Raw genomic sequence first — 21,452 nt, forward strand, 5'->3', positions numbered from 1 at the left:
ACCTCCTCCCGCTCCCTCCTGCTCCCTCCCTCCTGCTCCCCTCCTTCTCCCTCCCGCTCCCTCCTGCTCCCTCCCTCCTGCTCCCTCCTCCCTCCTCCCTCTCCCTCCCTCCCTCTCCCTCCCTCCTGCTCCCTCCTCCCGCTCCCTCCCTCTCCCTCCCTCCCGCTCCCTCCTCCGCTCCCTCCTGCTCCCTCCCGCTCCCTCCTGCTCCCTCCCGCTCCCTCCTGCTCCCTCCCGCTCCCTCCCTCCCGCTCCCTCCTTCTCCCTCCTGCTCCCTCCCTCCTGCTCCCTCCCTCCTGCTCCCGCAGCTGCTGCCCCCGGGGAGCTGCGTGTCCAGCAGGAGGGCTCTGCCCGCAGCCCCGCTCTCCTCACACGTCTTCCTGAAAAGCCTCTTGACCGGGTGGTTACGGCTCCAGCAAACCTGCCGGGGTTTGCTTTCAGGGTGTGAGCAGGCTGGCACGGGAAGGCAAAGCTTTCTTCGCTCCCTGGCCTGAAACAAATAACAGGACGGGTCAGGGAGCAGTGATTTCCCCTGGGACGGGTGCCTGGCTCGCAGTCGGGTTGACCCAAGTCATGTTGCTGCACACAAAGGGCACAAAGAACACGGCAGAGTGAAGGGTCTGCCTTCCCTGAAGGCCTTTGGCCTCACCTGGTGATGATGGTGACGTGAGTGTACGTGGGTCTGGGGTCTGAGGGAGCTTTTCAAGCAGCACAGTCCATATCCATCATCCTCATCCCCACCTCCCTGCCCTGCCAGGCACAGCTGATAACTCCTCAGGATGAAAGCTGGCTCCATCTGTCTCTTCCATTTCACAGGGCACAGTGCTCACAGGGCACAGTGCTAACTCTCCTGACATCCAGACCATCTTTGGAATGAGTCTGTCTTATCACAGCCTGAGGAGATACAGCTATAGGCTCTCCTTAGAATGGGGGGTTATTTTTCTCTCTTCAGACTCCACTGGCCTTCAAGTACAGCCTCTGAACTCTAAAAGCACAGTGTGTTGACTATTGTCTTGGGCCATCTCGATTTATAGAGACTCCTCCAGTCCTGAAGTGCAGGTCTGCAGGTGGGGTCACTCATTGGTGCCCTAAGATGCTTTTTATGAATGTCCATGGGACTAAAACTGCCTGTTTCTCAGGATCCTCAGCTTTCCCAGATGAGAAGGCAAGGCATGGAGGCACATCTAGAGGTACATAGCCACAGAGGTGTCTACTGCCCCTGTTCAGGTACATCATTCCAACCTGCTTTGCTAAAAATGCTTTATCCTAAAGAGAGAAGAGGCTCCTCAGAGGGAAGCCTGGCTGGCTTTTACCCTTCAGAGGCTGGATTTCACAACCCTCACTTTTTTCTCCAGTCCTCTGTCATTTTCCACTGTTCTCTTTCTGCCTGTCTCTCAGCAGGAGTCTCTTTGGTTTGAATCTACAGTGTCATTCCTGTCTGCACAGAAGCTGGGGGCTCAAAGACAAGGCTTGCACTCTGCAGAGAGGAGCACAAGTGGAGCCTCTTGGCTTGCTAGGGCAGGAATCTCACAGCTAGCAGGGCCCCAGCCTCTGCTGTGGATTTCCTCTGCAAGCTGGGGCAGGTCCCTGTCTCTCCTCTGCCCTCTCCCTCTCTGCAACAGCGTGTTCCTCTGCAGGAGTCACCACCAGGGTGGTGGCAAGGGCAGACGTGACCCTGGAGTGAGCGTGGAGCGACCAGTGTCCTTCCTCACCCTGTCACCACTGTCCTTCAACAGGTTAAAACACAGGGAGTACATTAAAGACACGAGATGCCCAGATTCTCCCTAGGGGAAGCTGCAGAAATGCCACAGGCAGAAGCTAAAAACCTCATCTTGCATCTGTAAACAGCTTATGTTGCGTTTTGTGAGCATTTGAATCAAAGCAGGGGGAGTTGAAAGCAGCTGTTCCTCAGTCCCTGCACACAAACCAGCAAGTGGCAGCTGAAGTCAACCAGCTCAGAGCAAAACACCTTCCACTTCCAGGCACAGAGCGAGGACGTCGGAATAAGGAACAAATCAAAGAAAAGTGTTTTCTGCTCCCAGATGTCCTGCTGAGTTATCTGGCATGAATTATTCACCACTTCTAACGAGGACTTTGGTTTTTTTTTTGCAGGCAGGGAGAGGCAGAGGAGCCCCCAGCCCCCATCTCCCAGCCCCCAGGCAGCTCTGGCTGCAGACTCAGTGTCTGCATGGAGAGGAACCCCCCAGGGAGCCCTGTCCTGGCCAGGCTCCATCCCCAGCAGGACATTACCCACACCCCAGGGACATGCCATCCCATGCCAGGGGGATGGAGGTGTGACCTGGCCCAGAAATACCCATCACTTCCCTGTTTTTCTTTCCCCCTTGCTGAGTCATCAGGATCCAACTTCCTGGAAACCACCCTGTGAAACGAGACTTTTGGACCTGCCAGTGACATGATGATGTTTTTAATGTTTTCTGTGATGTTTGTGGCATTTAAAAGGGCTTCTAGTCTTTTCTGCCTGGGATGGGCAGCATGTTGATGAAGGAGAGGTGCCTGCTGGTCCCTGCTGTGACAGGGACATTGGCAGGGCCAAGCAGGTCCCTCTTGGCTCAGTTCAGCCTGGACCTTTAGGGAATGCTCAAGGGGCAAGATGTTATGGGCTGGATGGGCTGCAGGTCTGAAAAAGGCTTTGGGCAGGGAGGAGGGGGAGAACCTCCCAAGAACAGGGGCTGTTTGATGCCACCTGTCCCTCAGGCTCCAGACCTACCTGCCTCCATCAGCCAGGTGTGGTCAGACTGCAGCCCAGCCCCTGGCCCCACGCTGAGGGTGGGGTGATGAACAGAGACCCTCACCCCCACATCTGAACCCTTCCCTCCCATCTAGTGGCCATAAAACCTGCCTTGTTCCCCTTTCTGTGGGAACATCCTCTTGTCTCCAACCACTGGTGGAGACCAGGGTGGGTCTCTCCTCCATCTACCACTTCAATGAGGAGTCCAAAGCCAAAGCAGAGACACTGGTTAAAGGAGGAAGGAATGAAATTTAATGAGCCAAATGTGACAGGAAAAGCCTGAAAAGAATAACTTAAGGTTTTAAACCCAGCTGCAGGGGTCTCATGGTGCACCAAGGCTTGGGCACACCTGGAGGCCAACTCTTCATGGTGGCTCATGCCAAGCAGAGGCACAATGTCCAGGGAGAAAGGGCCATGGATGGAGGAATCTCCCCATTCATGGTGCTCAGGTGGGTTCAAACATTTCCAGGAGCCTGGAAGTGAAGCATGAGAGGCCTTAACACAATGAATCTTGGGGACAAGAGTGCTCCTTCTCACAGGAACCCCCGGTGTCAGTAGGTAGAATTCCACACCGTTCAAAAAAACAGTGTTTCATGCAAATAGTTTTGGGTGGAATTAAATCTCCCCAGCAGCATTTGCCACCTAACCACCTACATTGCTGAGCTGATCAACAGGAACCAGAGAGAAATGGACTAAAACCAAGATAAAAAGGATGCAGAACAAACTTCAGACTTCTCTCTGTCTCTGCTTTAAAGAGATTTGGGGAGAGAAGAGATTTTTACATGTTTCATTTGGGTATTTAGCAGTGCCTGAAGGTCATTTTTTTCCCCATTTCTTTTTTCTTCCTGCCTTTCACAGGGTTGAGGGAGAGGAAAAATGTTTCAGAAAAGCAAGTGAGGTAACAAAACCAGTAGGAACTGGCAGGGGAGACTGGGGCCAGCATTAGTAATGTGGATTTTCTTGTACATGGACGAGATTTCAGGCAGATAATTCACCCTAAAAGAAACTTGCCTCTCTGTTTTCCTCAGGCAGACCTTGAGGAACACACCCCCAAAAAATGAACCTTAACAAGCACCAAGGAGACATTTTCCTTAATCTTTCCAATATTACTGGGAATGTTGATCTTTCTTACCTATAGCTCAGTAGTACAGACATCTCCTCACCAAGTACTTCACATTTTCTTGGCATCAAGTAATTCACTGCTGTGATTTTTTAAAAGATTTTAAAATATTTGTTCCCACTGGCTGCTCTTTGATGACCACCTGAGCTCCTGGTGGCTGAGGAAATGTGCTGCCACAAACCACACCAACCTCTTTCTTTCCAAGCAGAGAATCAGCACAATTCCTGATTGACACCCAGGGGGTTGGTGATGTCCTGGTGTGTTTTTAAATGGCAGGAGTTACAAACAGGGTTCGTTATCATCAACTCAGCTTTTTGGGCTTCCAGAGCTGGGATTGTTCTCGTGCTTCTGGGGTTTGGGTTTTGGATCCTCTGCCCCTGGCTGCTCATGTGCAGGATTTCCAATTTTGTAGGAAGAAGCAGGAGACCCTGGTAAACTCACCTGAAGTTTCTTCTTTTAGCCAGACATGATGTGCTTGACAAAAGCTGAGGAGGAAAAGGAGAGGTCGAGGTGTGGGGTGGGTTGAGCAGAGAGGCAGGTTCCCCAGCCTGGGACACCCCAAGGATGGAGGGGGATCTTCTCTGCCAGAGCTGAGATGTCTCCTTCTCTTCCCACCTTATGTCTGCCATCCCAAACCTTTTTGGAGTGACACCAAACCCCTCCTGGGGACAAAACCTCTCCCACCATCCCCAGTTTCCTGAGGCCAAGGTGCCCTCTTTCCCTCAAGGCTCTCCAGTTTGAGGGGTTCCCAGGCTTAACCACTCTTCAGTGCCAGATTTTCCTCCTGGTGGAGCAATCTGGTCCCAGTCAGCCTCTACTGTGCAAGATGCTGGCTTTGTCTGGCTCTGATGGCTTCCCAGAAAGCTGTGCCCAAACTGGGGACAGAGCAGCCCTGAAGCCCTTGGAGACCTGCTGCCTTCTGCTGCTCTTGCTGGAAATCCAGCACAACCACCTTGTTCCTACCCCAGCTGAGATGTCTCACAGCTCTCCTCAGGGAGGCTTTGGAGGGTAGCCCACACCTCCCTCTTGGTGATCACCAGTGTCCTCAGAGGACACATTTTGCACCCTAAGACAAGACAACCACGTCTGGGCTGAGCCCGATGGGAATCTCTTGGTCCTACCTTCATAGTTGATACAGCCATTGGCATCTTCTTGCCCTGCCATGAGCTGCTCCACCTCGTTCTCTGTCATCTTCTCCCCTGGAGAAAGAAGATGGAGAGGTCAGGGGAAGGGTTCTCAGCCTGCCAGGACCCTCCTGTCCTTCTTGCAAAGGGCCAAGGCCACCAGAGGAATGGAAAAGGGATTAAAAAGGAGCTGTGTGCCACTCCAGGCTGAGGAGTGTGGGTGGGAGACTGTGGAGAGAGAACCAAGCTGCAATGATTGTCTGATAACTGGGGATGTTCTGGACTCTCCATCTCACCCGGGTCATGCATGAAGCTGTGGCCTAAGATGGGAAAGGCCACGTGTTGAGAGGAGCTGCTCACTCCTACAAAACCCTGTGAGCAGCAGAACAAAAAGGGTCTCTCCAGCACCTGAGACCAGCCAACCAGCCCCAGGCGTTTGCCCAGAAGGAGCTTCAGGGGTGCCCTGTGTCCTGCTCCCCCTCCTCAGGACCAGCCCCTACCCAGCGTGACCAGCACATGGCGCAGCTCAGCCCCCATCACCATCCCGTTGCCCTCCTTGTCGAAGACCCTCAGCCCCTCCACAAAGTCCTCAAAGGTCCCCTGCTCCTTGTTGCGGGTGAAGTGCTGCAGGATGGGCAGGAAGGTCTCGAAGTCCAGCACCTTTGTGTTCATTTCTGGAAGGGCAGGAGGAGAGATGGGGTCAGAGACCAACCTCCTGGGGCTGCAGTCAGCCTTTGAGGATCTCACAGAGTCAGCAAGGTTGGAAGGCACCTCTGGAAATCATCTAGTCCAACCCACTGCTAAAGCAGGGTCACCTGCAGTAGACCCCACAGGAACATGTCCAGGTGGGTTTGGAATGTCTCCAGGGAAGACCAACTTCCTGCTCAACCTTCCTGGCCTCATTTCCACCTGAGTTCAGGGGAGAAGCCCCACAAGGTGATGGGACTATTAGCACATTATACTTGAGGTGGAAAGAACCATGTGAGGTATTGACATCTGGGGTCTGCACACAACCTGCTGACACCCCCCCAAAAATGACACCCAGCAGGTGGGTCCTCTGGCACCAGGGCACTGTGGCTGTGATCAGGTTACACCAGTTGGCACCAGCTCAGGACACTGTCTGCTCAGCATCAGTTGCCACCACCCCCGGGTGAGGATGCCCACCCCTGAGGTCAGCTGTGGCAGGGGAGTGGGAGGGAAGGGATTTTGCAGGAATGAAGTCTCTGTGTCCCTTCCTAGAACCATAGAAACCCAGAGTCTCAGACTGGTTTGGGTGGGAAGGGACCTTCAAGATCATCTAGATCCAACCCCCTGCATGGGCAGGGACACCTCCCACCAGCCCAGGCTGCTCCAAGCCCCATCCAACCTGCCCTTCAACACTGCCAGGGATGGGGCAGCCACAGCTTCCCTGGGCAACCTGGGCCAGGCTCTCACCACCCTCACAGGGAAGAATTTCCTCCTCAGGTCTAAAATTTCCTTCCTAACATCATCCTGCTGGGCTGTTCCTGCAGGGGATGGAATCCTTCACTTGCTGCCAGGGGTTGCTTGTCCCACCCTGTCCCTGCTGCCCCAGTCACCTTCTGGCCTGGGCTTGCCCAGCACCTTCAGCACCTCCGCGTTGGTGGGGTTGTGGCCAAGGGCCCGCAGGACGTCCCCGCACTGGGCGTAGGTGACCTGCATGGCTCCCGTGGGGGTCTGGTCAAACAGGCTGAAGGCTTCTTTGAACTCTGTGAGGAAGAAGAGCTCAGATGTCCCCTGCCACCCCAGCCCCATCTCACACCCCACCGGAGCACACAGGGATGGACAGGGGTGTGGTGGGTGTCCCCTGCCCCCATCGATGCTTGGCCAAGGAGCCACCCAAGGTTGCCAGACTCAACGAGTCACTCAGCTTCCTGAGCAGGTTCTGCCACCCCTGTGGAGCTGGCTGGATGACCTGCTGGGTTTCCACCTTGCCCTGGCAGCACTGGCTGCTCTGCTGCAGAACATCCCCTTTGCTCTTCCCCTTTTTGACTGGGGTCTCCTGGGGATCTCTGGACCCTCCCACTGCCCCCCATCCCCCAGGACCCTTGTGACACCCCATCCTCTCTGCTGGCATCCCCCAGATGGGCAGACACAGCAAGGTGCTGCTCATGCTTGGGAAGGGTGACTGTGTCCACCCCAGCCTTGCAGACCACATCCCACCATCCTGGTGTGGAAGGACACAGGAGATTCCAAGCTTGGTCCCATAAATGATCTCATGTAACATCTTGCCTGGAGGAAGAAGCCTAAATTAGGAACCACTAAGGTTCTCTTTCCCTCAGTGTCTGATGCTTGTCAGCTTCTTGACCTGCTGCTGGATCTCTTTTGAGTCCTCATGTTGGCTACATGGAGAACTGTGCTCCTGTGGAGCTCAGAGCCTGGGCTCTGCCTCTCATTTCAGGTCATCTTCTCCAGTAGCAGAGGCTCCACACTCAGCAGCAGTTGACTGGCCCAAGTGGGTAATCAGCCTTTCCAGCCTGTCCATGTGAATGCGCAGGACTGAGTCTCTTGTCCATGGCACTAATGACTTCCAGGTTCTGCTCCATCTTCTTCACGCTGGGCAGCAGCAGCTCCAGCAGAGCCACTGCTCTTCCTGCTGTTGGGTGGGATAAAACGACCATAGTCTGCATGTGGTGGTGGAGATCCCATGGTCTGGTAGGCATTGCCCTGGGTTTGGTGGGAATCCTTGTCCAGGACTTTGAGTTTGCACCATTTTCTACTTGGCATCTTGATATGTTCTGCTGAGCCTCACCATGCCCTGGAGCTGTCCCCATGATGTCCATGCTGTGCCCCTGTAGTCCTGTCCAGCACTCTGGGGTTGCTGCTGTTAATCCTGCTTGACCCCACGATGGCTCCGTCCCTCCAGCCAGGGAGGGACATCAGCTCCTGCAAGACCCTGGGTCAAGAGCCACCACTACGAGGGCACTTGGTGATGTCCAGTCCCCACTACCTGGAGTGTGTCACATGCCCTGGGACATCTCACATGCCCTGGGACATCTCACATGCCCTAGGACATCACTGCAGCTTAAATCCAAATGTCTTGGCATTTTCACTTGCTCACTTTCCCACTGGCTCTTTTCCCTCCTTCTGAAAGCTGCTTGGGGGCTAAGCCTGCAGGATACTGGGTCTCCTCCTCCCAGTATTCCCACCAGGATCTGCCTTCAGATCTTCTCTCTTCCCTACAGAAGGGCATGAAAACTGCCCGTGGAGAGCTGAGACATCCCAGCTCAGCCCCCCTGCACGGGGCTGTCCCTGCATCTCCAGAGGCTGCCAATCCCAGGATTTGAACCAGGCTGCACCTCCCACCATGGATGGAAAAATACCTTCTCCCTGCCAGGCTCTGGAGCTGGGATGATCTTCTCCAACTGGTGCATCCTCAGCACAGAGCGAGGAGCCTGGATCCATTCACTGCTCCTGGTGCTGCTCTCCCAGCTCCATCCCTGTGCTGGCTCCCACTCTCCCACCTCCACCTCCTACCTCCTCCCTTTCCACTTCCTCACCAGCCAGGAACAAGACTTCCTGAACCCAGATGTCCCTTCTCCCTGCTAGGAAACCTCCCAGGACCATCCTGGAGGATGAGCAGTGTGTTGGGAGGGAACGGGGCACCTGGATCCTGCTGGGCTTTCCTCCAGGGGGGAATTTGTCCCGTGGGGCCTCTTGGCTCTCACGCCTGCTGTGAAACCCCCCCCTGGGAAAAGGGATTCCCAGTTTCTAGAGCTGGAGAAGGAGGGATCTGCACTTACCTTCGATCTGCTCAGTGGTGAACTCGATCTGTTGGGAGAGGAGAACAGGGCTGGGCATGAGGTTAATGCTGGGGGGGTTTGGGGGTGTCTCCCTGGCCCTCAGCTTCTCCCTCCCCAGGCTCCCCAGTCTGCTCGGGGTGGGGTGTCCCATGTCCATGCCATGGCCAGGCTGCATCCTGGGAGCCAAGATCCCTATGGAGTGGCCGGGTGGGCAGCAGGGAGGCTCAGACCACCCCCAGGACTATTTTGGGTGGAAAGGATGCAGTTTGAAGGCTTGATCCCTGATTGAAGGGATGGAGCAGCCCCCGTGCTGAGCCTGCTCTGAAGAGCTCTCCTGCCACAGCTCAAACTCGTACCTACATCCTGGGAATCAGGGAAAAACCGAGCTCCTGTTGTAGAGACTCGGATAAAAGATGCTCCTGCCTGGAGGAGACAAGGCAGGTGGCACATTCCTTCAGGATGGAGGCAGTGGGGAGTGGTGGGGGGGTGGTCAGAAAAGCTTTTTCATGCAGCCAGGGCCCCGACAGGATGTCTCAGTCAGGAGCTGCGGGTGCTCAGGGGGACACCAGAGCTGGGGGTGGCAGTGCCCTGGTGTGAGGGTGAAGCAGCTGCCCTGGCTGAGGGGAGACTGAAACATCCCCCCAAGGCAGGAGAGCATCCCTGCCAACCCCCTGCAGCAACCTGCTGATTTTCCCCTCCCAGCCCTGGCTCTCAGCTTGCCCAAAGCCACTGCTGGGGCACCTCCCCCCCCACCCAGCAGGTGACAGGCACGGAGGTGACATCCCCGTCCCTCACTCACCTTCACGCTCTTGGGGTCAAAGGCAGGTTCCTTGGAAAGCTCCAGGGCTGGAGCTGCTCTGCCTCCTTCTTTCTTCGGCTCGGGTTTCTTGAGTGGCATCGCGCTGGGTCTGCAGAGGGGCAGGGACGGGTCCTGCTTCCCAGGGAAGCCACCGGGCAGAGGGATCAAAGGGAACACTCTGCTCCTTCCCTTATATACGGAGCCGTGTCCTGGCCCCGAGGGGCAGCCCAGCTGCTGGAGCAACTGCTGCTGACTATAAAAGGAAGAAAACTCAAATGAGAGGGGCCCCAACCTGACAATTGCCCATTGTCATCAGCTCCCAGAGCAGCAAAGCCACCAGCCGCCCCCCCCCCAGGCCACAAAAGGGGGGACATGTGTCCCCCCCCAGCACCTGCACCGGGTGGGCTGCATGGGGGCTGCTTGCTAAGTGATCCCTGGAAACCTAAACTCAAACGGGCCCCGGGGGGGCTGGCAAAGAAAATAGCAACAGGGTGGCTGATAAAGGGCTGATAAACCTGCCCTGGTACCCAGGGGAAAAGTGTGTCTGTTTTTAGGCAGGTCTGTGAGGGCTGCAGAGCCCTTTTGAAGACTGGGATTTATGAAGTGCTGCCTGAAAGGAGCCCAGTCCCCCCCTGAACCACCCTCCTCTGGCCTCCTGCTCAGGGGCTGCTTTGCCCCCATCTCCCCTCAGAGCTAAACTTGGGCCTGAGACTCCATCAGGGTGGCTAATGAGGGTACTGCACGTGATGGGTGAAGCTGGGCATTCATTCAGTCCTTCATCAGCTCAGGATGTCTCACAGCCCTGCTTCACCATGCACCCCCAAACCTGTAGGGCAGGCAGACAATGGGGGCCTCTTTCTTCCCCCCACCGGGCAGGCTCCAGTGGGAGATGCTCTTATTCTCACTCTCCTCTTCTGGCTGTTTGAAGAGGCAGAAGAAGTCATTGAGGTTCAGCATCCCAGCAAATGAAGCTCAAGGGTCACACCAAGACATCCTGAACCATCAGCTTCATAGAATCACAGAATGGTTTGGGTTAGGAAGGGACCTTTGTAACAGAGCACAGGAGAAGGAAAGCACATTCCCAGTTTGCACTGGTGTCTCAGAAATAAAGGGGCAAAAATTAATTACAACAGATGAGAGCATAAAATCATAGAACCATAGAATGGTGAAGGTTGGAAGGGACCTTAAAGATCATCAGGTTCCTGCTATGAGCAGGGACACCTACTAGACCAGGCTGCACAAGCCTCATCCAACCTGGCATTGAACAGGGATTGGGTTTCCACAACCTCCCATCTCCTCTGCTGTGGAGGTGCTGCCTGGTCCCATCTCTCCAGCCAATGCTTGGGGCTGTGGACAGGGGTGGAAGAGCAGCCTGGGAGATGCTATTAGTCCTGGTGCTGGCCAGAGTCTGAGCCATTCCACTTGCACATATATATACATACCCACATACATATATTTAAGGGTTTGTTCATACACAGACACCCAAAATGCAGTTAGAGCTGTATTTTCAGGCAGCTGAGGCAGGGTTGCAGGGTAACCAGCCGGGTTATGGGGTCTTTGGGGAGGAGGGACCAGCCACAAAGTGCTGGGAAATTTGCTGCCTGTCGTCATCCCAGGATTGCTGGCGTGGGGCTGGGGAGCTGGGGGGGCTGGATGATGGGGCTGGGTGGGTGTTGTTTGCAACAATTGCTTCCCAGAGCTCTCTATAATAGAGCAAGTAATTTAGCAAAAACAAAAAAAACCACAACAAAAACCCTCCAATGTGTTTTTCTATCTGTGAACTCAGAGCTGGGGTCAGATCTTGCCTGCAGTGGGAATCAAGTTGCCCCTGAGTGTTGCTGCCTCCCCCAAGACAGATTCCATCCCTCCATCCATCCATCCATCCATCCATCCATCCATCCATCCATCCATCCATCCCTCCATCCTTCCATCTCTCCCTCCATCCCTCCATCCATCCCTCCATCCTTCCATCTAACACTCCATCCACCTCCAAAAGAACCTCCCCTCTGTCCTCACTCCCTGGCAGCTTCTTGGTCAGAAACCAGTACTCAGAAGAGCCTGCAGAACACATCAGCCCTGCAGTTCAGCTGCTTCTCCCACCCCACAGGCCGTGCCCGTCCCGAGGAGCAGCTGGGGGAGCTGTGGTGCCCCCCAGTCTCTGCTCCCACGCAGCCCTCCAGGCTGGTGGCTAAATCGGGCTGAGGAGATGAGCAGCTGCCAGAGGTGCCTCTAATCCCCCCTGGATTTCCAGCTGCTTGCCCGGGCAGGGACAGCCCCCCAGAGGCTCGTTTTCCTGTCGGATTCAATCAGAGGGAGCAGCAGCGTCTCCCGGGCACTGTCACTTGGGTTTGCTTTGCTCCCTGGCTGCCAGAGCCCAGGGAAGGCCTGACTGACCACGGGGGTTCATGGTTGGGCCCAGGATGAGCTGCCCTGCCAGGAAAATCCTGCGGGAGGCTCCAGGGCTCTGCCCCATGTGGGATTTTGCCCTTCTGGAGGCAGCAAGAGCTGCACCTGGATGGGGATGACACGGGGTGACCCCAGGGGTGGGAGATGGCTGATCCCAGGGCTTGGCACTGGGGTGTTGAATTTCAGCCTCATGCCACCGACACTGACCTGCTCAGGGAACAAGGATTCCATGCTCTGTGTCCCTTTTCCCCCCAGGGCTGCTGGGGAGCACAAGGTGTTTGGGCTGGGAGGTTGAAGCCAGGCACCTGCATGATCCCAAAACCCAGGGGACAGTCCTGGGCCCCCCCTGTGGGTGACAAGGGACCCCGATGGGGATGGTTTCAGCTGTGGTGGGACCAGCTCTGACCCACCAACCCTCCCTGTTCAGTTTGCCTCATTCACAGGCTGCCTGAGACACCCATGGGAGTGGAAACCCCTGCTGCAGGACTGTCCCTCTGGCCCCGGGCAGGGAGCAGGACAGATCCCAGCAGGTCTCCCCAAGACTTGCCCCAACCCTGAGAGAAGGAAAAGGGTTAAACTGGCATCTGCCTGAAAGCCATCCCAGCCCAGCCCAGCCGTGCTGAGGTGATGCTCACGTGCCAGCACCCTCTGCCTCCCAACCTCCAGCCACCTCCCTGGGATTTTCCTTCAGGTCCTTCAGCTCCTGGGGACCAGTCCAGGGCTGGAGGGGACGGAGCAGGGTGGGAGGATGCTGGGACAGCTGAAAAATGAGCCACCCGGCAGGGAAAGAAGTTTCTGACAAGAGAAGAGGAATCTGCCTTGAATGAAGAGGATTTTAGCACCTCGGGCTGAGCCAACACGCTCTGGCATCCCCAGGGGAACTGTTTGCACATCCTCCCAGAGCGGCGAGACCTGGGCAGTGAACAGCAGCAAGTCTGGTGGGAGGAGAAACCTCCCCCCCCCAGCCTGGTGAGCTTGTCAGCAGCTCCCACAGCACTGCTGAGCAGACCCTGCCGGGAGCAGGGACTCACCTCAGGGTGCTCCCCCCACCCTCAGCACCCTGGTGGTCCCTCTCCCCTCCTCACCTCTTGGGAAGGTGCTCCCAGAAGATGCTGAGTCCTGCTGGACACACCAGCCCTGCTCCATCACCTGTAGCCCTGGGCTGGCAGCAGTTCAGCTGTCCCCAGGTGAAGGTCTTGCTTTCTCCAGCTGCTTGGCCCTGACCTTCCCATCCCAGAGGCGTGGTGGGACCATGGAGGCATCTGTCCCTGGGGGAGGCATCATGGTGCTTCTGCTCTGCTGCTGCCTCCTGAGCTCAGCATGGGCTCTGGTAAGTCTGCATGGTCCTGGGGTGTCCTCCACGGGCTCTGGTAAGTCTGCATGGTCCTGGGGGCTCCTCTGGTCCCAACCCTGGCTTTAACTGTTGTGAATTGTTCAACCTGCTCCGGCCGGGGCCACGTGCCCCCTCAGCTGCACGACCTGCTCTGCAGAGCTGATGGGCAGGAGGGAAGAGTCTCTTTGCTCCCACTGGAAGCTTTCCAGGAGCTGAGGAGCCACCACCTGATGGTTTATCCATTTCTCAGATGCATCCAGAGTTCACTGGGAGGCACCAGGGGTGCAGAAGGAGCTGCAGCGTTTTGGGTCAGCGCAGACAAGGCTGGAGGGACGTGGTGAGGGCAGAGCTGGATCCATCCAGACCCTCTCCCAAAGCTGGGCCCCCCCTCCTGCCCTGCACCCCTCTGCCCACCCACCCAGCTGGCTGCTTTTGGGAAAATGTGAATGGGAGCTCAGATCCCCTCTCTGGGGCAGGATTTGGTCCCAATTGCATATGGGCAGCCCAGGAGTCAACCCAACCCCTCATCGAGGCTCCTTCCCACTTCCAAAGCTCTTTCCCCAACCTGGCTCCAAACTCAGCATCTCCAGACATCCCACCAGATGTTTGCAGGTCTGGTGTGACCAGGAGGCTGCAAATGCTGCTCCCAGTGTGAATCCTGCAGAGCCCCAACCAACCACTGGAATCCAGGGCTACCAGACCCAGCTCCCTGGCTGCTGCACCAGCTTTTCCTACCAGCACATCCCTCTCCCACGCCTGCTCCTGTTGTCTCTTCACTCCCATTTCTTGCCCCAAGGATGGTCCTGCTTGATGAGGACCTCTCTTCAGGCGAGACCTCCAGGCTGTGGGGTTCAGCAAAGGGTCGTTGCCACATTAGGAGATGATGTTCCTGTAGCAGCCCCCAAACCCTCGTGATTCTGGGCTTGGTGTTAATTAGCTGGATGGATTCAAGGGTTGGCAGCAGGGAGCAATGAGGGGTTTTGTGGCAGAAGAAGTGACATGGGTGCTGCCTCAAGCTGGGAAGCATCTGTGGGTCTCATCGTCCACCCTCGGGGTGCTCTGGAGCCCACCAGGGTGGGTCAAGCTCTCCCAGGAGGATTAATATCTAAACTGTGAGCACAAAGAGGAGACCTGAGCTGAGCTGCTGACACTGCTGGCTCAAGCCAAGCTACCCAGAGATGGGGGTTTGACACTTTGGTTTTGGCTGGGCAGGTTGACCCTGATGATGTTCTCACAAAAGAAGAGCAGATCTATCTCCTGGTGGAAGCTAAGGAGAAATGTCAGAGAGACATAAAAGCCCAGCTGGAGAAGATCAAAGGTAGGGTCCCCTTCCCTGCACATGGGCCAGCCCTGGTGGAGCTGGCTGTGTTGTGGGAAATGCTGTCCCCTCTGATGGGAGTGGGACAGGGACAAGTGGCTCCTGAGGGTTTGAGGAGCTCCTGGCACAGTGGCTGCTCTGGGCACAAAGAGCTGCTGATCAAACCATCCCCCATTCCCAGATTGCCCCGTGCTCGTGGCAAATGAGAACTGTGGAGCCCCAGGGGGAGGTGGGACGTGATGGGACGTGATGGGATGTGTCCCCTTTACCCACCCTCTGGGCCCCCCTACTCTGCAGGCTGGGGCTGGTGGTCTTTTCCTCCAGGGCACCCTTGGGGAAGCTGGAGGACACGATGTGGCCCCTTTTTGGAGCCCAAGTGAGATGTGTCTTTACTTGTTGGCCAGACACCAGCTGCCTGCCCGAGTGGGACGGGATCATCTGCTGGCCAAAGGGCTCCCCCAGCCAGGAGGTGTCCGTGCCCTGCCCTGACTACATCTACGACTTCAACCACAAAGGCAAGTGCTCACACCTGGGTGGGGAACAGTCTCACCTTGGGGATAATCCTCCACAGAGCAGAGATGTGTCTGGGCTTCCCTGGGACAGGACGAGGGGCAATGGAATCAAACTGGAGCCCAGAAAGTTCCACCTCAACGTGGGGAAGAACTTTCCTGTGAGGGTGACAGAGCCCTGGGACAGGCTGCCCAGAGAGGTTGTGGAGTCTCCTTCTCTGGAGACATTCAAGACCTGGCTGGATGCCTTTCTGAGTGATCTGCCCTAGTGGTTTTTTTGGTCCTGCTCTGGCAGGGGGGGTTGGACTCAATGATCTCCTGAGGTCCCTTCCAACCCCTGATGTGCTGTGATTCCGTGGTTCCTGCGGGTCCTGCTGCTCTCACAGTGCCCGTCCCTGTCCCCAGGTCACGCCTACAGGTACTGCAGTGTCTATGGGACCTGGGCCATGGCTCTCAGCATCAACAAGACCTGGGCCAACTACACTGAATGTGCCCTGCTCTTCTCCTCCGAGAGCCGCAGCCGCGAGAAGGTGACCTGGCTCGTCAGAGGTGCCGGGAGAAGGGGCTGGGATGGGAACCGGCTGCACAGGGAAGGGCTGGGAGCAGGGGGCTCTTCTGCCACCCCTCCCCAGACAAGCCCTGCCCCTCTGGTGCTGTCAGCCTGGAGGCCAGGGCTGGCTGGGCTGCGGAGGGGTGGGTGGTGGAGCCTCCTTCTCCCCCAGGAGGTGTTTGACCGCCTGCACCTGATGTACACCGTGGGCTACTCCATCTCCCTGGCCTCCCTCGTTGTTGCTGTCTGCATCCTCTCCTACTTCAAGTAAGCAGCAGCTGGGGTCCCAGCCCTGTGTGGTGGGCATCCTCTGCCCATCACCCATACTTAACCCCCCCAAAGGGGCAGTACCCCCTTAGGGATCCCCCCCAAACCCCAGCACAAAAGCCCCAAAGCACCAAAACACCCCAGTGTGACCAGCTCCTCCCCCAAGCACTTGAAGGGCCTGGCACCCCAACTTACCCCCAGGTCTGTGCCCCATGGCAGGGCTGACACCTTGGAGCTCACCTTCTCTGCGTCCCCCCATTGTCTGAGCCCGGGTGTGATGAGCTTGCTGGGCAGCTGGGACTGGGAAACTGGGATGGGGCAGCTGGGACGGGGCTGGTGTCGCTCCCTCCTCCGCAGGCGCCTTCACTGCACCCGCAACTACATCCACGTCCACCTCTTCACCTCCTTCATCTGCCGGGCCCTCAGCATCTTCGTGAAGGACATGGTGCTCTACTCGGGCACTCTGGCCAGTGAGACTGAGAAGATGAGGGAGGACGACTTCAAGGCAGAGATGGGAACCCCGCCGGGACAACGGAGCCACCTGGCAAGTGGCACCACGAGACCACAGGCAGGATCAGGGAAATGGGGAATTGAGGAGCCCTGGTGCAAGGGGATGAGGTTGGGACCCTCCCAGATCAGGGCTGAGGTGCTGAGGGGTGACATGGGTGGGGAGGGGGCCACTTATCCCCATCCTGGTGCCACAGAGGCCTGAGTTCAGTGCCCTGACATGGGAAATGCCTCTTCCATGGGAAAGACCTCAAGCACCTGCTCCTGGCTGAGGCTGGAATATCCTAAGGGAGATGTAGCTCCCTGCAAGAGGAGGAACACGGGCCATGCGTGGGGCACAGCCTGGGGCTTGCTGGCCAGAGGGCAAAAGCCACCAGGTTTTGCTTTCAGGGAACGGGCTGATATGGGCACCTGTCTGGCTACACCCCCACAGGTTGGCTGCAAGGTGGTGGTGACTCTCTTCCTCTATTTTCTGGCCACCAACCACTACTGGATCCTGGTGGAAGGCCTCTACTTGCACAGCCTGATCTTCATGGCCTTCCTCTCCAACAAGAGCTACCTGTGGGTCCTCATCATCATTGGCTGGGGTAAGCATGGACCCCAACCCACTGCTGCAGCTGTTGGGAACCAGCTGTGGGAGCAGCTGAGGGCAGTGGGATGCAGATCAGCTGCTGGGAACTGGGTTGGTCTGCAAATGTGATGCTTCATCCCTGTGTCTCACCCTGGTTCCTGCCCTTCCAGGTCTCCCAGCTGTGTTTGTGTCTGTCTGGGCCAGTGTCAGGGCCTCCCTGGCAGATACACAGTACGTAGCTCCACCTTCTCTGACAGTCCTTTGGGGGGGGGAAGGTCTGGTTGCCAAAGCCACCCAAAAATCCATGGGCACCAGGACTTTTGAAAACAAAACATTTCCAACCAGAACAGGAAGCTTGTTGATGAAATCATTAGGAATCTAGACCAATAGTGGCCATGTTCTGTGTTTTGGGGGGGGGAGATGGATGCAGGTTTACACCATAAATGGATCAAGAAATGGTGCAAAGAGAAATGCTACAGGGCAGGTTCTAAAGCATTTTAAAATGAGAGAAGCCACAGAAGGTAGAGCAGGAGTTTTGGGTGGCCAGGGAGCTCCCAGGGAAGTCAGTGCTGATTTAAAGCTGCTTTGCAGCATCACGGGGGGTGTTGGGTCAGGATTTGCACAAACTTCTCACCTGGGGAGGGGAAGGGTGAGAGGACAGGGAGGATGGCAGGGGGCACAGGGAGCCCTCAGCCAGCAATCTGCCTTACCAGTGATTTCAGGCTTCCCCAAGGTGGTTCTTTACTGGTTTCTTCAGGTGCTGGGACCTCAGCGCAGGGAACATGAAGTGGATTTATCAGGTCCCCATCTTGGCTGCCATCGTGGTAAGAAACCTGGGGCTGAATCTCCCAGTTCCTTTCGGGGAAAGAGCATGGATAGAGACCCAGAGCTGTTGGATCCAGGGACACTGGTCCCTCCCTGCACTAACCACAGCATCAGCCCCATGTCCCTGCCAGCAGCTCACCCAGCTCTGCCTGTCCTTGTCTCAGGGGGCTGCTGGGACAGGCCCAGGTCACTGTGGGCAACAAAACCACGGTGGGTCTGTCACAGAACCACAGCATGGTCATGGTTGGAAAAGACCTCTATATGGTCACAGAGCCAAACCATCCACCCAGGAGGAGAAAAAAAAAACACCCCACAAATCACACACATCACCCCCACCTGTCCTGAAGTGGCCAGGCCTACATTTTTTTCTTGTGGTCCAGGTGAACTTCTTCCTCTTCCTCAACATCGTCCGGGTTCTGGCCTCCAAGCTCTGGGAGACCCACACGGGGAAGCTGGACCCCAGGCAGCAGTACAGGCAAGTGCTGGCAGCAGCAGGATGTGTCCTCAGCCTGGTCTGGCTCACGTTCTGCCTGTTGAGCTGAGGTGGCTTCTCCTGGAAGGCAGGAGGGTGGCAGGAGGGTGGCAGGAGGGTGGCAGGAGGGTGGCAGGAGGGTGGCAGGAGGGTGGCAGGAGGGTGGCAGGAGCTCTGGCAGCTCAGTGTGGTTGCAGCAGCAGCTCAGTAGCAGAAGCTCTGCCTGCTCCCTCCTCCAAGCCGGGCCCTGGGGCAGCAGCCACACATGGAGCAGCTGCAGCAGGAGCTGAAGTGCTGTCCTGCCCAGCAGGACCCTCACCACGAGCTGCAGAGGGGCTGCAGGCTGCCTGCCTGAGGGCTCAGAGCATTTCTCCTCTCAGGAAGCTGCTGAAGTCCACGCTGGTGCTGATGCCACTTTTTGGGGTCCATTACGTGGTGTTCATGGCCATGCCCTACACTGAGGTCTCCGGGGTCCTGTGGCAGATCCAGATGCATTATGAGATGCTCTTTAACTCCTCTCAGGTAGGTGGGCATGGGGCTGCTGCCTCTGCTCCCAATGCCAAGTGTGGGGTCCAGGGAGGGGGAGGAACATGCACAGGACTCAAAATCCACCTCTCTCTCTTTTGGCAGGGTTTCTTTGTGGCTTTTATCTACTGCTTTTGCAACGGGGAGGTAAGTTAGAAGTGTGAGCAGCTGAGCTCCCTGTTCCAGCCTCTTTGGGGTCAGGGAAGTTAACCCACAGCCCCCCAGGCTGGGATAATAGGAGGGAAAACTGGGATCCACCCCTCTCAGCAGGGCTTGGAAGGGAAATGAAAGCACAAGGTGTAGAAACCAGGGGGGGACCTTTAGATGAGGGTTTGTAGTGAGAGGACAAGGGGGGATGGATTAAAACTGGAAGAGGGAGATTGAGGTGAGACATGAGGAGGAAATCCTCTGCTGTGAGGGTGGTGAGACCCTGGCCCAGGTTGCCCAGGGAAGCTGTGGCTGCCCCATCCCTGGCAGTGTTGAAGGGCAGGTTGGATGGGGCTTGGAGCAACCTGGGCTGGTGGGAGGTGTCCCTGTCCATGCAGGGGGTGGGACTGGATGATCTTTAAGGTCCATCCCACCTCATTCCATGACTCTCTGAAGGGATGCCTGTTCTGCTGGCTCTGGATACCAGCAGCCCCCTCTCCCATCTCTCCCTCAGGTGCAGGCAGAGATCAAGAAAGCCCATTTTCGGAGGAGCCTGGCCCTGGATTTCAAGCAGAAGGCTCGTGCCACCAGCGGGGGCGGGAGCTGCTGCTCTGGGGTGGTGACCTCTCATGCCACCACCACCACCTTCAGCACCAGCCTGGCAGGGCGAGGGGCAGGAGGCACCCAGCAACGGGGGCTGCTGCTCCTGGCCCAGGCCAGCCTGCCAGGCTACATCCCCAGCTCCTTTGCCTCCCATCCCTTTTTGCCCTGTCCCACCCAGGGGCTGAGCCAGAAGGGCTGTGGGGAGAACACGGTGGACTTAACAGACCTGAATCGGTGTCACCCCAAACTGAGCAAGGAGCTGGAGACAATGCTGTGAAGGGAACAGTGTCTCTCCCACCTGGACATGCAGCTGTGCCTGGGAAGATGCTGATCCTCATGCTCTGGGCTCCTTTTACACCTGCATGGAGAGCTGGGGTAGGGGATGGCAGCTGGAACAACACGGGTCCCCGTCCCTCACAGCCACTGCAAAGGGACCATGAGCTCTGGTGTAAACAGGAGCAGCAAATCCCAATCCTCATTCCCTTCCACACTCAAGTGATTGATGTGATGTCTGTGCATGCAAAGCCTTCAATCATCACCAGGAAACAACCCTCCAGGCTCAGTCTTACCTTGACAGCCTAGGAGGTGACTTCAGCTCCAGCCTGTATAAAGCTGATGTCATGAGCCCACAGTCCTGCAGTCCAGCCCAGTTCCCACCAACTCCTGTGCTCTCCAGCCCGGGGCTGGCAGGGGGAAATGCCCACAGAGCTGTTCTGCAGCTCACCCTGCCCTTACTGCATCCTGGTGCAGCTCTCAGGTACTGGGGAGCCCAGCAGGCAGCCACAAACAGGGAGCATGAATCCCTGGGCTCTGACGGGCTCGGGGAGGGGAGGTCACGGGCTCTGTGGCCTGGGAAGGGGCAGTGAGTTCCTGGGTCCCCCCAGGCTGTACAGCACGGTTGTCTGGGAACACAGAGAGCACAGCAGGGAAGAGCCTCAGCCCTGGGGTCTTCCTGCAGGCTGGGAAGTGAATAAACAGACAGGCTGGATGGGTTGTTTTATCCTTGAACTCCATGGTGGGCTCCGTGGTGGAATGCACAGCTGGGGGTGCTGGAGGGTGGGTGTGAGGGGCTGGGTCTCAGCCAGGCCTGTCCTCACTGCAGCCCCCACCTCCCCTGCCCACCTTGCTACACCTGCACAGCCTGGGAAAGCTCATCATTCCAATGGGAAAGGACATTCCCGAGGAGCTGGCAGTGCCCAGCCCAGACAGTTCAGCCAGACCACAGGGGAGGGGAGAATGCCAGCGTCACTGGGAGTGGGGTACACAACCCAGTTAAAATTGAACAGCCTGTTGGTAGCATGGAGAATTTTTGTTTCTGGCTGCTCTGATGAGTCAGAGTCCTTCCAGGCAGGAATTCCATGATACAGTGACAAGAAACATGCAACAAATTCTGTGCATTCCCAGATTTATCCAGCTAAGATACAAAGGGAGTCAGAAGGATGAGGAATCCCTGGAGGGACAACCAGCCAGGGAGGGGCTCCAGGATTCATCTTCTTGAAATGCTCCAAAAAATGGTGCAGAATCAGGCCCATCCACAGCCTCCCACCCAGGAGCTGCACAATGTGGAAGGGACACAGCTGGGGGATGGCAGGTTTGGGACAAGAGGCAGAGGGGGGGGACAGATCCACAGGCCCCCAGGCAGGAGCAGAATCCAAGGGCTGCACTGGCTAAACAAACCTGAGCCTCCTGCAGTGGATTTGCTCAGCTGTGAGTTGTGCTTTGGTCTCTTTGGAAGAGAGAAGCACAGCAAGGAGAGAGATTCTCTGGCAGGGTAGTTGGCATTCTGCTCACACTGCCACCTTGTTCTGCTCAGCTGGAACAGACCCTCCTGTGTACCTAACACCAGCCTGGGAACTGACATTTCCA

General features: G+C 56.8%; 2 protein-coding genes across 3 annotated transcripts; one reads left to right on the plus strand and one right to left on the minus strand.

The window, feature by feature from the left end:
• Positions 1–2,992: 2,992 nt before the first annotated feature.
• MYL4 (myosin light chain 4) lies at positions 2,993–13,198 on the minus strand. 2 transcript variants are annotated; one of them, XM_051640449.1, is made up of 8 exons: positions 13,045–13,198; positions 9,554–9,806; positions 8,755–8,782; positions 6,571–6,720; positions 5,494–5,667; positions 4,991–5,068; positions 4,311–4,354; positions 2,993–3,222 (listed from the first exon to the last, which is right to left on the minus strand). In XM_051640449.1, the coding sequence occupies exons 2-7, from the start codon at positions 9,650–9,652 to the stop codon at positions 4,326–4,328; spliced, it is 558 nt and encodes a 185-aa protein (XP_051496409.1). In that variant the 5' UTR covers positions 9,653–9,806; positions 13,045–13,198; the 3' UTR covers positions 2,993–3,222; positions 4,311–4,325. The 2 variants fall into 2 exon arrangements, with proteins under 2 accessions (XP_051496409.1, XP_051496408.1); XM_051640448.1 differs by lacking the exon at positions 13,045–13,198 and adding an exon at positions 10,380–10,709.
• A 40-nt stretch (positions 13,199–13,238) lies between these two features.
• LOC127394419 (parathyroid hormone/parathyroid hormone-related peptide receptor-like) lies at positions 13,239–19,921 on the plus strand. Its single transcript, XM_051640385.1, has 13 exons — positions 13,239–13,289; positions 14,505–14,610; positions 15,015–15,125; positions 15,525–15,649; positions 15,842–15,936; positions 16,294–16,480; positions 16,877–17,030; positions 17,185–17,245; positions 17,772–17,838; positions 18,220–18,314; positions 18,692–18,833; positions 18,942–18,983; positions 19,498–19,921. The coding sequence occupies exons 1-13, from the start codon at positions 13,242–13,244 to the stop codon at positions 19,861–19,863; spliced, it is 1,599 nt and encodes a 532-aa protein (XP_051496345.1). The 5' UTR covers positions 13,239–13,241; the 3' UTR covers positions 19,864–19,921.
• Positions 19,922–21,452: the final 1,531 nt, after the last annotated feature.

The sequence above is a fragment of the Apus apus genome, chromosome 25 (genome assembly GCF_020740795.1).
Source record: "Apus apus isolate bApuApu2 chromosome 25, bApuApu2.pri.cur, whole genome shotgun sequence".
NCBI lineage: Eukaryota > Metazoa > Chordata > Aves > Apodiformes > Apodidae > Apus > Apus apus.

What these genes read in the sequence shown, in the direction of transcription:
- MYL4 (XM_051640448.1), bottom strand. Translation starts at nt 10,510, where the DNA reads ATGCTGAACCTCAATGACTTCTTCTGCCTCTTCAAACAGCCAGAAGAG. An exon ending in ATTGTCTGCCTGCCCTACAG is followed by an intron (nt 9,807 to 10,379) that starts GTTTGGGGGTGC and finishes TTCCTTTTATAG; the next exon opens with TCAGCAGCAGTTGCTCCAGC. An exon ending in TTGACCCCAAGAGCGTGAAG is followed by an intron (nt 8,783 to 9,553) that starts GTGAGTGAGGGA and finishes CTCTCCCAACAG; the next exon opens with ATCGAGTTCACCACTGAGCA.
- LOC127394419 (XM_051640385.1), top strand. Translation starts at nt 13,242, where the DNA reads ATGGTGCTTCTGCTCTGCTGCTGCCTCCTGAGCTCAGCATGGGCTCTG. An exon ending in CCTCATCATCATTGGCTGGG is followed by an intron (nt 17,031 to 17,184) that starts GTAAGCATGGAC and finishes CTGCCCTTCCAG; the next exon opens with GTCTCCCAGCTGTGTTTGTG. An exon ending in TGCTCTTTAACTCCTCTCAG is followed by an intron (nt 18,834 to 18,941) that starts GTAGGTGGGCAT and finishes CTCTTTTGGCAG; the next exon opens with GGTTTCTTTGTGGCTTTTAT.